Here is a 15,057-nt window from a genome sequence, read left to right on the forward strand (position 1 = left end):
TCAGATCATCAACCAAATTTAAATATTAGACAAAGATAACGCAAGTTAACGTAGTTTCTAAATAAAGGTGTTATGATATAAATTAACTGCTGTGTATCACATGTTCGGAAAGCCACACCTGTTCTCGATAATCTCGAAATGATTTAAATAAAACCTGCCTGATAAAGTGGAGTAGACCAAAACATTCTCAAAGGTTAATTCAGGAACAAATGGGAAACAAAGTAATTGGGATCTCTCAGTGTGGAAAAGGTTATGAAGCCATTTCTAAAGCTGTGGGACTCCAGCAAACCACAGTGAGAGTCATTATCCACAAATGGTGGAAACATGGAACAATGGTGAACCTTCTCAGGCCGACCAAAATTACAAGAACGGAGCAACGACTCATCTAAGAGGTCACAAAAGACCCCAGAACAACATCCAAAGAACTTTAGGCCTCACTTGCCTCTGTTAAGGTCAGTGGCCATTACTCCACCATAAGAAAGAGACATAACATTTTTTACTAGAGGTCATCTGGTAGATCAAATAAAATTGCGCCATGAATGCTGAAACTTGTTCGTGCCACAGTAAAACTTGATCAGTTGACAGTGACTTTATAGTTTAAGGATGGAAGTACCTTTGCAATTTTTTTTCCTTTCTAAATTTAGCCACAAGTAATTCAGCCCGAGTACTGCTCTGATAAACACACTTTTGCATATGTGAATGAGGTGCAGACAATATATGACCATGTGACACGACAGGAGCTACTTCACTTTTAGCCGCAGAACTGCATTTGCAGCATATTCAGTTCTGTTTACTGCTTTCAGGATTAATTAATAACGAGAGGTAGTAGTTTAATGTTACATTAAAACCATCCATCAACCTTTTAATCATTAACAGGTATATTTGAAAAGCTTGCCATTCATTTACCACATTGACCCACATTTCTATGGATATTTTAACTAAATATGGGATAAAGGATAACTATTTGGTTTAAGGAAATTTTATCACATAATAATACTTTTTTTTTGTGTAATGTGAATCCAGGAGCAAAGTACTGATTTGCAGTAGATACACTTAACATTACACTGATGGGTATATAATGCAGAACAGGCACCTGCATGTAGAGGGTTGGCAGCTAGTTTGTAGAGGCCTGACTACACAGTTTCCAGTGATGTCATGCAAGTGAACTGTTAACCTTCCATTATGTTTTCCTCTGTGTAAATGCAGGTATGTCACTGCATGCTGTCTTTATTAGGTTTTAGGTCAGAGATTTAGGTTTTCTTGTCATGTTTTTTGTGTTCGGACTGCAAGTACAGATATTTCAGTGATCAGTCTTCATTTTATTGTAACACTTAAGTCTTAAAAAGAGATAATACCACATTGTGCCATTCCTTTTCTCTCGAGTTGGCCTTTGTATACTATCATCACACGTTTAAATCCCACACGTGGTGAAAAAGAAAAGGCAAGAAGTGCAAGGATAAATTTCAGAGTCACTAATAAATAAATAAATAAATAATTTAAAAAAAAAAGACCTCTGTGCTGACTTTACTGATTATCTTATTGGGATTGTTTTCTTTTCTTTTGGAAAATACAGATTAAACAGATCGCTAAAGCTCAAGGCGAAATAGGACTCCTTTGTTCTTGCCGTGTGCCAGTTTATTCGTGTTAGCTTACTGACCTTCTGTGTCTTAGTAAAATGAGGCCATCGTACATATGCGTGACGTCTTTTATTTAGTTTTGGTGAGAGAGGTGGTAAAGAGGAACAAGTGAACTTACCCATGCAATGTTAAACTGCAAGAATTGACTGTTGTAAAAACTGGGTGGAGGGACCTCAGATGATTCCATTGTGGTTGCAATATTACCTTGATGACTATTAAAAAAAAAAAAAAAAATGCGGGTTGTGTTTATGTGTGCAACATTTTATGATACGGATTCATCTCTTTTGTTGCGTATAGTAAAATGAAACACATTCCCTATTTTCACTTCCCTAATTTTTCATGGTATGATAATCAGGCTTTTTATACAGGAATCTCATCACAGTAGAGAACAAACAAGATCCTCTTTTAAAGGGCAACAGTTATGCGATATTGTATGTTAATGCAGCTTTTAGTTTCCCTTCTAAACTAAGAGGTTAAAAAGGAAGAAGGCTGATGACGGTATCAGGGAGCCAAATGAATTGTGTCATTGATAATTGGCTCCATGAATGTAGGCTTTGATGGGCAGGATGGTGAATTGGTGCTTTGTTAAAGACAGATGAAAGAGTTTGGGCTGGGGAGGGAAGCAGACAGAGATGGACAGATGGGAGTCATAATGTAGCATGCATATGCTGAATTTGCGGAAATGCCTCCCCACACAAAAAACACACGAGTATTTAGTCAGTGGCATGATCTGCATATTTTTGAGTCGAGTGCATTATTTTCTTTATTGCCGACCAAGAAGAGAATTGAAAATGGTATTTAAGTAATGAATTTTAAATTCAAAATAAAATGCAATGGAATTGTTTTATTTTTGATATATTTAAAATGAACCAAGAAATTCTAAGTATTATTTTTTTTCTGTCTTGGAGGTCAGGGTGCCCCAGAAATAAACATGAGACCTAAGATGATTAAGTTAATGAGTTTTGCTTAAGTTTTTAGTTTGTAAACGCTACCTTTAAAATGTGCTGTGTACATATAAAGTGGTGGCAAAATTCAGGTAGGCTTGCTCGGTAAACTTTGCATGTCTTGTGGCTCTAGGAAAATGTCAGCTTATTGGAAAGACTTTTGTTATTTAAGTAAACATACTGTTCCAAGCAGTAAGTCACGTGGCACAACCGCAAGGAATTCCACCCGATCAATGATGGTGATGTTCTTTGAAGCTCTATAGGTACTTGCAATGCTTATGTAATTTTGCAACAAAAAATTTATGTATCACTGTTCTATGTCTCGGGCGCTGTAGACAGTCAAAGGGATTCTTGCCAGAAATGTCAGTCAGAAAAAATATGTACCGGTAATTAATTTTAATGTTTTGCTTCCACCACATAACATTTTCAATGTCAAAGACATAAAAAAAAAAAAGTATATAAAAAATTTTCTATTGACGCTTACATGCAGACATACACAGGCATTTAGAAGAACTTAAACACCTGTGAGTACAAAAGCACTTTTGCTTTTCAGCTTTTGTTGATGCAAATCAAGTTCATTTGTCTAGGTGCTTTCAACCTCAAGGTAATTCTAAATGCTTTGCATAAAACAATAGATCAAGAGTAAGTACAACTGTACGTTGTGTTGTTTTTTTAGTTTTTTTAACATTTACTTTTTAAGTTGCACAATGTGCAGAACAAAAAAGCCCAGTTAACATCCCTGTCACAACTGCAGATTTGGGGGGCACTGATTTAAAACCACTGCGAGCTGGTGTAATCCATATAGCTAGTTTTTGTCATTGAATTAAGAAATATTGTTTTGCACATGTAAACATTGATTAAGTTTATGTAATGGCTTAAAGTCCCCTGGAGATATGGTTTGCAGATTTGTGTTTAAGTTGCATAATTACAGTAAGAAATTTTTTACAAACTTGTTTCTTTTTAATTTTCCTTTTATTTATTACTTTTTGGTTCCCATGATTTAAGTTTGAAGTAGCATGCTGTGGATCGTAATGTCATTTTTGTCTGTACTGAAGTGCTACTGCCAGTTGACACAACTTCTCCCTGTTACTTAGATTCAAACCAGTTCAGTACTGTGCCAGAAAGACACACCCACATTTCCAGTCAGTCTAGAAGTATGTTAAAAATTTTCTGAAGTGTGTGTGTGTGTTTTTTTTTTTTTTTTTCCCTGATATACGATAACCAAAGGCATTTATAAAACTCATAATAAGCGTATCTACATTTAGATTTTTTACCATGATGTAAGCAACTGCATCGGCAACACTTGAAATTTTAGATCGAACATTATCAACAAAGTAGTTGATTGAGGCCCAAAGAAGCACGAGTGTGAAAGAGAAGTTCAGAATGAATAAATCACTGGTGTATTTCATGTCGTTTTGGCATCACCATTTGGTTAAGCAATATGTCTCCCCTGATCAGTTGGCGATATCACAGAGAGCCAGAAACCACTTGACAAGTGTTTTAGTGACCAGTAATTTACTTCTACACTTTGCACACAGAAACTTGCATAGAGGTAAACGATGTAGATTTATTACCTGAGAGTCAGTCCTAGAGTTTTTTCGTGATATTAAAGGTGTGTGTTTGTATTCTGTTCTCCATTTTTCAATACAAACATGGACCATAGCTAACAGATAAGCATAATACAAAATACTGAGGAAATACAGGGTATAGAGGGGTGCTGGGCTCAGCTGTGGCTCACAGATCAGACAATTTAACAATTTGAGTGAGTTTCTGTTCATTACAGATATGATACCAAGGAAAAGGACAAAAGACATTCAAAAGAAGCATGATAAAATCATCAGTGGGTTTTATCAATGTGGAGATGACAGAGCTTCCTCAAACATGATAGCCTCTTTTTGTGCACACAGCTTCACAGTTTGCTTCAAAGTTCAGTTTAGAGTCAGTGACTGTTGCGAGATATTTTTGAGAACAAATACATTCCACTATCTGACCCTTAGACAATGTGACCTCTTGTGTATGCGTACTTCTGTCTTAGATATGGTTAACTGACGATAGGACTCGCACCATTTAACAAAATTAACAAAGACTGGGCCGTTTCATTATCCAGGGGAAGTTACACATTAAGCCAAAGAGAAAAAGATTATCAGTAAAAGAATGTAAACCAAGACGAAGTAAACAAAAAGGTTTTTGAGGCTGGACAAAAAGGGGTGGGAAAAAACAGAAATAAGATAATGTTACCATGTGCTGCTAAAGGTGTTGGCAGGTGGATTGTAACAACTAAATTTGTTAATATAGGTCAGTGTAGATTCACTGTTGCCGTAGTATCGGTCTCATTTTTCAAAAGATACGATTTTCTATATTTTGTGCATGATTCATTTTGTGTATACGTTTTCTTACAGTTTCGAAATGACCTTGTCTGGCTGGCATTTACTATTATCCTCATTTACATATATCACAGCTCTTAGCAGCTAAAAAAATGCATTGACCAGACTGTCTCTTTAGTTTGTCGGTTATATCGTTTTTTAAAGTTAGTCACTGTGATTTGTCTGGCAGACTAATCCTCGCAATAATGTGAGGGATGAACACAACTCGCATAATCTTTATGGATAACTTCTGATCTCTTAGGACTAAACATCCAAATCTTTGTGTTAAAACACTACATTGTTTAAAAAAAAAAAGAATTTGACTGAGCACATTATTGTGGAAATTCACACTAATCACTAAGTGTTCATTAGCAATCAAGGTGAAAACCTGTGCAGTGAGTGTCGTTGTACACTCAGTAGTCCCCTTTTGTTCTTTTATATTTTCATAATTTTAATTATTTCCCCCCCCAGTGTCTTAGAAGTGTTAAGAAATTATACATTGTAGCAGAAAGAATCGCAATTAGTAGATGTGGCACTAGACTGCTTGAGCTACACAACCGACACTGTTTGCCACTGCACCACAGTGCGGAGTTAGTCACTGTGGTTGGAAACAGACTATTTCTGGCCCCACGCTCTACCAACCGTGCTCTATATTACTGACCTCATTTAGCATTTGAAAACTGCAATCAAGAGACAGTGTGACATGCAAACACTTGTGTAGTATGAAGAAACTTGGACTTTCTTACTTGATTTTTACTGGTAAAGTCTGGGTAGCACTTTAAAATAATGTCACACTTTATCAAGGTGTTAGCAAGTGCGTTATTCAATCTAATAAATTGTTACTTTGCTTAAAGCACCTCAAGATTTTTTTTTTTCTCAATTGGCTTAAATTTAAGATTTTCTTCTCAAAACTAAAATAAATTGCTTCAATGTTTGTCCTCTGCATTGTTTCCTCCTCCTCAGATTCTCTGGCGTGCCACCCAGTAACCTTGGCAACAACACCAAGCTTGTTGATTGGATGCCTCAGAATGACTTATTAGGTAAGGACATGAGATCATTAAAAAAACGTAGCATCCAGTTCTTTTATCAACATATTTTGTTTGCGACTCAGATCGAGGTGATTCTAGTTAACTAAAACTGCAAATCAAAATACATGTAGTTAAAAAATCATTGTTCATGTTCATCGAGAAATAAATTAAAAATATATAGACCATGTAATTTTGATCTTGTCTTTGCAAGATTAGTCAAATTTAACAAATATGAGCAGACCTCAGTGCATTTCCTAGAAACGGTAACACTAACATGTATGTGAGTTAACCGTTTCCACAAAGTGTCGTTTGTGTTATAATACCCGTTCAGACCTTCTTAAATTCTAATCTGATGAAGAGCCCCCATTACAATAATTCACAATATCAAATATAAAACATTAAAATTACAGAAATGAGTCTGAAAGATGTAAACTCACACTGAAAACTAAATGAAACTAAACTCAAAGAAAATAAAAACAAGATTTTAAAAAACTGTAGGAACTCTTCTGTTATTATATTTACCTTGAAAAAAGTAAGAACGTAAATTTTTTGTACTACTGCTTGATGACAAGTTTTTACACATCCCTCAGGAGTTGTTGGTTTCACCCTGTGGGTGTGGCTCACTAGGTTTTGTGTAGTATGGATCCCTTCTTCACATACTTATTAACCTCACTAGAAAGAATACACACAGGTTCATTGTGCCTGACAGGGATGAGGAATATGCCACATTCAAAGTCTGACAGCAAGGACTTGATTATGCGACGATGTAATGCCATTTTACCTGCAGGACACACACTAGGACAGTAAGCATTATAAAATTAAAAATAACAATGTATGTTTTTCTGTGGTGTTATGGTTACCCACTGCTCTAAGCCATGGTCATAAAATGTTTTCCTTTTTTTTTTTTTTTTTCTGGTTTTCTTTTTGAATGATGCCTGATGTGCTGCTGTTTCACTTTCTCTAAACTGTTTCTAACCTTAGCAAAACAGCCCCGTCAAAAACTTTATGCATAACATACAAAAAACCACCTGTTGTTTCTTGTCATCTAGGTCACGCTAACACAAGAGCGTTCCTGAGCCATGGGGGCTTGAATAGCATCTATGAGGCCATGTATCATGGTGTGCCGGTGGTGGGTGTACCTCTTTTTGGTGACCATTATGATACTATGACGCGCGTAGCAGCCAAAGGAATGGGAATCATGTTGCACTGGAAATACATGACAGAGGAAGACCTCTTTACAGCCCTGAGCAGCGTCATCACAGACACCAGGTTAGTTTGTCTTGTACTGCTTTGTGTATTATTGCTTTTATCAGTGAGATCTGATAAAAGGCTTTTAGGTTTTAGCTTACCTAAAACCTAAAACCCAAGTCAGAGATAACGGGTATTATGAAGTAGGCTGGGCTCTATGCTTGAGACTCCATTCATATAAAAAGGCGTTTTTCACAGATCATGTGACTGCTGTTCTGCACAAAATGATCCCTCTGAGTGAATGTTATCTGATGGTGCCGATGATGATTAAAAAAACCTGACAAAAATCTTTAATTAACATTAAAAAATAACAGTAAAATGCAATTGTTGCGATTTAAGACGAGATTAATGCTGCAGAAAACGGTTAATCTGGTGATTTAACACACTGTGGTAAAATAAACATTTTAATTCAGTTTAATTACTGTCAACAGCGCTCTGTGCTGCTGTTTATTTTTAAGATGACAGCCACACATTAGAGCTCTGAAACTTTTAATTGGATACGTTTAAACATTAAATGTTACTGCCTAATATCGGAGGCGTGGAAATCACTTTAGTTAGTTGCCAGTTAACTTTATTGCTGCAATTCAAAAATAGCTACAATACAAAAACATTTCTATATTTTCTGCACATGTACATTCTGGCATTGCTACCTACAGTTCATTTAGTGTTTTTCATAAAGTATGTTTTAACAACCTGCACACGCATTCTCCCTGCATAGAGTTTACATTGCTCTTAAAACATGCAATAAAAGAGAGAATTGGTGATTCTTTCGGTGAACCTAACCTCCTGACTAGGTTATGTGTTCAACAGTAGTTACTATGGTGATTTAGCAAGATAAAGAAAGCCACACAGGGAACTCTGACTTCGAGCTTTTCTTAGCGTCGTAGCACACCCCCTGGTGACCTTTCATGATATCAGGTCATTGTGATTTAGGGTGTCTATAATATTTCATATTTTAAGCTATATGTTGATTTGGTTGTGACTGCAGTGTTTGTTCAACAAATCTCCTTCCTCATTTTTTATGCCATCTCACTTTTCCTCTACCTACCAACCTAGGTACCGCCAGCAAGCCCGTTATCTCTCCAATATTCACAAAGATCAACCAGGCCACCCTGTGAGCAGGGCTGTTTACTGGATCGGCTATATTCTCCGTCACAACGGTGCGAGCCACCTGCGCTCAGCTGTATATGAGGTGTCCCTCTACCAGTATTTCCTGCTGGATGTGGTCATTACTGTAGGGGCTGCCATGGCTCTTGCGGTCTTTGCCCTACGCCGGTTGGCACGATTGCTGAGGGGCAGGTCCAGGGACCACAGCAGAGGCGATAACGTCAGAGATGATGGCAGCATGGCCAATGGACATTGCCATAATGAGAACATGGCCAATGGGAAACACAAACGCAACGGCTCCTTGAAAAATGAAAAGAAGATCAATTGATGCTTCGAAAGGTTAGGAGGGATGAGGAAGAAGTTGCCCTACAGACTCAGCTCTAGCTTTTGGTTCACTGGTTTTATGAAAGTTTGGAAAGAAGGCTGTTCTTAGGTCTGCGTCTAGTGGCAACTGCTACTCAGAACAAGCAAGAGGCTGTGGAAAGGATACACAATGCGTCGTGTGAGGACAGAGCAAGACATCGGGTGCTCAAAATCTGTGTGTGTGTGTGAATATGGGTGAATGTGTGTGTGTGTGTGTGTAATGAGGTATATTTAACAAAAACTTTAACAACCACAACAGCAGGTGCAGCAATACATCATTAAATTTGTGAATTCTTTGAGGATGAAACACAGGAAAGACATATTTGGGGACATTATTTCTACCCGTGCGTCTTCTTTCCTGCCTGTTCTCTGTCTTCCTGCCTTCCTTACCAGTGGAAGGATGATGAAGAGGGGGAATCTTGAGCGCCAACCCTCTCATCCTCGAAAAATCAAAACAAAACAAATTAAGATGGCTTTTGAAAGATTTAGCATTAAATGTTTTTAACTGCAGAAGTGTTTGGTGAACTGTAAATAGAGGGTAAAACTATTTATTACTGTACAAATGCATTTTAATGATCAGACTTTTTAACGCGTCTTATTTTTAATTTATTTCATATCTCGGTCGGTGTGACAGCACCATGTACACTCCGAATCCTTAGCCCACATCTGCACTCCACCCTTGTCCTTCATACTCGTGAAACAGACAAACAAAGAAACAGCTGATGGCAGCAGTCAGCGTGAGTATGGCCCAGTCTGCGTGTTCTTTAATTGCATTATCCACAGAATGTACTGTTGTCTTCAGGCTGGCCAGTTTGTTCATGCACTGTTTTCCCTTTTCACAAGGTGGTGCCAACTTGTGACTGCACTTAGCTGTGCGGTCTTTGCATTATCTCTTGACTGACTTTTGTTGTGGTAGAGAGCGACTCTGCCGAACTCTATGTGGCTTGTCCTTGTGAAAAGGTGATCATGTTTTTTTTTTTCTTTTTTTCTTTTTTTCTGCAGTAACGATATTACAATATTATGAACAGGCAAAGTAAAATCAGAAAGCTACTTAAGCTCATGTAGTGAGGGGAGGAGTCTGGGCATTACTTACACTCATGATTAGTTGCATCATCAGCCCCATATTTTAATTCTTCAGCCCTCATCTCTCTCTCCTATTTTTTGATGTCATTTCCAGTGCTACACTTCACATTGTACATCATTCAACTATGATTCAGCTGTTAATGATTTGTTAATAAATGTTTTAATTCTAATGTGTTACAGATATTTTTAAATTATTCTGTTCAGGTAGATTTCCACTCAGCGCTTCACTTCTGTAAATCTTTTAGAAATGCTGTTGAGGTTTATGTGCGAACTTACCTTCTGTAATTATATTAATTCTGAGTGTGAGTTATTCACATTCTGTACACAGTTACACAGATTTATGGGTACGCAGTGTGCTTGAATACGTGTGTGTGGTTGTTCTGGACTAGGATGGGTGCATGAATGAAGCACAACAGATGTGGTTCACGTGTGGTGTTTGAACAGTGGCACTCACAATATCAAAATATCAATATCAGTTCAAGTGGAGGCTTTGTTTTAATTCAGGGGTCCGAACAAAAACGCTGCATTAACTGTCGAAGTACAACAGTTTAAGCCTGTTTTCTCGGGCTCAAATATAATTGGTAAATAAAATAGTCATTCTTTTAATAAAGGGTTAAAAATTACTTGCACTCAGTAACTACTGATGCCTAGAACCCATGGACATGTCTAAGGTTTTTTTCAGTTATTGTCTTCAGTCTTTAGGTTTGCTTTGGAAGTGAAATGCAGCTTAATCAGGTTGAGATCAGAGGGCCGCTTCAGTGATTGCACAATATTCCAGGTCATTAACTTCAAAAACTGGGTTCATTTCACAACATGCTTTCGGTCATTGTCCGTCTGAACAGTTACCCAGTCAGCTTTGCTGCATTTGGCTAAATATGAGCAGAAAGTATCGATCTGTTGACTTTAGACTGTCCCATCATCAGTAAATACTAGTGACCCAGAGCCACTTGAAACCACTCAAGCCCATTCATTATATTGGCCTTACCGTGTTATGTTATTGATTGTGAGTTGTCCCAAATATCGTGTATCTTTTTTTTCTTTCCATCATTCTGGACATGGTCCGCTCTAAGTTTCAACCTGTTGAAGAGTGCAATTCCAGAAGTGGTCTGACTTTTCTAATAGCTTTTATGAAGTTTGGTTGGTTTCTTCTGGTTTTGGTGTTTTTATTGTATAAAGGATCCTGGGATCATACACCTGTTGCCTTCATTTAGCATCCAGGCTTATTTTCCTCTTCACCAAAACCCTGGTTTTTCTTTGTGTATCTAATGAATTTGCTTTGTTTTGGGACCTTGAATGAGGTCTGTTTCAGTTTTATTGAGATTCCTTTTGACCTCATTTCACAGCTATGATTTCCAAATGCAAATTCCATGCTTGAAATCTATTTTACCTGCTAAATTTATGGGAAGAGGAACAACAAAAAAAAAAAAACTCACCCGGTCTTTTCAATTATATCTGAGATCTTGAAAATAAGAAACTGCATTGGAAAAAAAGGTTTTAATTCTTTAGTTGTTCATGCAGTATTTTTGTTTAACCCTTTGATGATTCAATAACTGCACTTGAGCTGAATCTTGAAGAGTCAAGTCAAAACTATCCAAAACTCTGGCCATGACTGTATATGACCTAACTGTTGTCACTATTTCTACTCTTAATTTTTGCCACTGTGCCTGCTAATTGTAAATACAGGTAACAGAGAGGTATTTAAAAGGGAAAAAAGGATTGACATAGTTCAAACTATAGAAATAAACCCCTCATTTACAATGAATAATGATGTGTCAAAGTGATAACTGTCCCTGTGGGGAAATTCTCTTTTGCTGAGTTCAAAGTACAAGGCCAGTCGAAGATCATCTTTAGAGTCTGCAGGGTTTCATTATCCTTCTAATTTGTATTTTAGAAGGTGCTCGTAGGCATAGGAGAAGAAAAAAAAATCACGAACGTGGGATCTTTAGTTGATTTATCAAACTACCAAGCTACACATACTGTGCTTCTTCTTGTTCTTCTACCTTTTTTTTAATGGATGGAATCATAGCAGAGGGACTGTTTACCAACAACAACAACCTTAATGTAATGGCAACGGAACATTTAACCTAGTCAACGTTGTTAAGAACAAAATGTTCACAAATACTTTAAAATATTTCAGAGAAGTTTTATGACCTTCCTTTCTCTGTGAGCTATAACATCACTTGCACAGCCCAACCCAGCCCATGGTGGGTATGGCTGATGGGCCTGCTAGTGCTACGCAAGCTATGAACAGGATCTGAAGAGAAATGTTTGTAAAGATGGTTGTTTTTTTTGTTTTTTTATTTTTTTTATTTTTTCAGTATTAATAATGTTGTACCCTACATACTTAAATGTCCCAACTTTATGTTTCAGTAAATATAAAGTCGAGTGTATCTGTTCTCGTGATGTCTATATTTTACCTGCTTGAATAACTGATCATTGCTCTGTTTTCTGTAGTGTACTAGCTTGTTCCCTTTGTCCACATCTTTGTCTTTCTCTTTAATTCCTTGTGTATTCTGCCGTCTTTTGCGCCATCCTTACCTGTCCTCACTTCACTGTAGTTGGTTCGACATTATTTTACTTTCATTTTAAATCTAGGCAAAAAAAAAAAAAAAGTCCTCACTTGTTCTGTCATGTGTGTCCATGTTGTAAATAGATTGTAAACAAAATGCTAATGCTGAATAAAAAAAGCATATTTTGTTTGCAGAGATGACTGAAACTTTTTTCCCGCGCTTCCTACAGTGTCGCATATAATTTCTCGCCAAACTAAAATATACAAGAATAAGAAAAACAAAATCATATCGTTATAAACTGTTACATGCCCTCGATGCCACTGTGCAGCAGTATTGAACAGAGGAGCGCATGCGATTCATGTTTTTGAGCCCAGACAAGGCTGATGCTGATTGCAGCAGTTGATGCAGCCAGTCTCAGTGTGATAGGGGATGTATAGGCTTTCTGTCTGGAATTGTTACCAAGCAGCAAGAGGCTTTTGTAGGTATCAAATGGTCGAATCATCTAAAGTAGCCAACTGCACATGCACGCACACACACGTGGATAGATGGGGTTATCTAATGCTGTATGCTTGTGCTGAGTGAGAGTGGGGGTAACAAAACACCCAGCTTGGTACTCTGCTTCGCTTACTTAATTATTCACTCTGCCTGCTGGGGCCTGCAGACCAACCAACCCCCACTTCTCCCCCCGCATGCACCCCCCCCCCCCCCCCCCCTTTCCACGCACACAGACACAGTGACTCACAGTTTTTAAAAAAAAAAAAGCATCTGCAGGTATGTTTAATTTACATTCTTCAAGTTGTTTTGTTGTCGCTGGTGGCCCTGTGTGGGCGCTCTTCTGTTAACTGAGACGTATGGGGGGGTGCTGATCAGAAATCTGATGTTGCAGAAAAACACAGTGGGCATCATTCATGACACCCTCCAGTCATTCTTAGCCACATTTCCCTCTTTATACCTTGCTAGTGCCTATTATCTTGCCTCCAAGGGCAATCATCAGGAGCTACTGAACACTTTGTGATGGACTAAGTGGGCTTACCATATTGAGTGCAAAGTCCTCCCTCTCTGCACAATATCTGTGTGATGGATTTGTCAATAGTATGAGAACAGGGTGTGCTGTGATCTTACGTCCACTGACATCTTAAGTCTTTACCTGAGATGCACCTGAAAGAAGATGTTGGACTTCTCTTGTGTGCATTAGTCTGTTAAGGGTGTCTTTTTGGAAACTGTTGACTTAGCTTGTACGAGCGTAAATGAAAGATGGCCTTCTGTCACTGTATGTTCATCTTCTTCACAGCCTATTCTGAGAGCTCTCCCTATGGATCTGCCCAAGAAGCAATTAGTATTTCTTTGTAAATGATTTAACAGGATTGAAAGACTTTTCCACTACCAACAGCTAAACTGACCTTGACATAATAAAAAGTAGGTAATTAAGATGAATTATTTCATTGAAAATAGTTAAGCTGGAGACCTTTGCACATCAGAAATGAGGTTCATTTTATCCCTTTAATGGCCGACACCACAGATGGAGCACGTGGAAGACAGTGATGTCATACTCTCCCTCCATGTTGACTTTCTGGACAGTGCAGTGTTAAGTTATCAGCTGAGGACAGAAAGCTTGCTAGCACTATGTTGGTGCACTGCACAGACACACATACCAGCTAATTAGCGTTAAGTGATAAATTACTAATGTTTCACTTACCAGTAATGGAAACCACACTTCTTGGAAAGGCTGTTTTTGCAGTTAACTGCAAGATAGCCATCTTATTTATTCATATGAAAGTATGAAAACCTAAAGCTTCAAAAGGCACCAAACATGAATGCGAGATCTAATTCAATGATTTCAATAAGAGAGGTGGGATAGACTCCTGGGAAAGGATTTTGCAAAGGGCAAACTCAAATATTTTTGAGTCTACCTGTCATTTAAGGCTATTTTCAAATTTTTACATACCCAGTTTTATCTCTAATTGGCACAACCACGTCCATGGACACTGTAAAGAAACTGGGGCTGTTAGGGCTGCAACAATAACTTTAACTCACTTCTCTCCAATATTAATCTTCTGCACATACTGTATATATTTTATTCTGTACGTATAATATTTGGTTATTGTGTTTGCTTTCATTATCCTATTTTACAACAGAAAAGTGTGCACTCTTCATCAAGTGATACTGATAAAATTAGATGTTGCAGACAGGACAACTACCAACAATTATTGCTATAGAAACAGCATTCATATTTTGGCCCATTTCGGCCCAAGCCTATCCAGGCATGCTGTTACCTCTGTGACCCCCCCACCTCTCTTTCATTGAGTGACAATTACCACTGTTGTCTCACAGTAAAACAGTCCGAATCCACGGTTCGATTCCACCATCACTCAAGAGTACTGTGGGAGGAAGTTGCTGCCTTTGCAGCTTTGCTAGCAAAGGTTTGGAGGTCCTTTCTCTGTTTAGTTATGTAATGGCAATTCAACCTGTAGACCCACAAAACGGTCTATATTCATCTTTCAAAAACACAGCACACATCTCTCATAAACAGCAGTACCAAAACATTTACAATGAAGACTCATCTACTTGCACACATGTACATAAGTTTTAAAAAATAGCAGTTGCCTTCAAAACAAAAGCAAAATTATGTTTTCCTACAAAATGTGATTTTGCATAAAAAGCAGATGGTCATTATCTGATTGGAAGTGTTTGGTGGATGAAATGGGACCATACAATGCCCAGCTGAAGCTACACTTGTGATGGCAAATCTCTACTGCAGCTTCAAACTAGCAAGC

General features: G+C 37.8%; 1 protein-coding gene across 1 annotated transcript in view; it reads left to right on the forward strand.

The window, feature by feature from the left end:
* The window catches only part of ugt8 (UDP glycosyltransferase 8), a 22,382-nt gene extending 9,906 nt beyond the window's left edge, over positions 1-12,476 (forward strand). Inside the window, exons 4-6 of the mRNA XM_026171075.2 lie at positions 5,908-5,984; positions 7,022-7,241; positions 8,277-12,476. Coding sequence (XP_026026860.1) covers positions 5,908-5,984; positions 7,022-7,241; positions 8,277-8,655 — 676 coding nt within the window. The 3' untranslated portion in view covers positions 8,656-12,476. The remainder of the gene's footprint in view (positions 1-5,907; positions 5,985-7,021; positions 7,242-8,276) is intronic.
* Positions 12,477-15,057: the final 2,581 nt, after the last annotated feature.

Source organism: Astatotilapia calliptera, chromosome 6 (genome assembly GCF_964374335.1).
Source record: "Astatotilapia calliptera chromosome 6, fAstCal68.1, whole genome shotgun sequence".
In the NCBI taxonomy this organism is placed as follows: Eukaryota; Metazoa; Chordata; class Actinopteri; order Cichliformes; family Cichlidae; genus Astatotilapia; species Astatotilapia calliptera.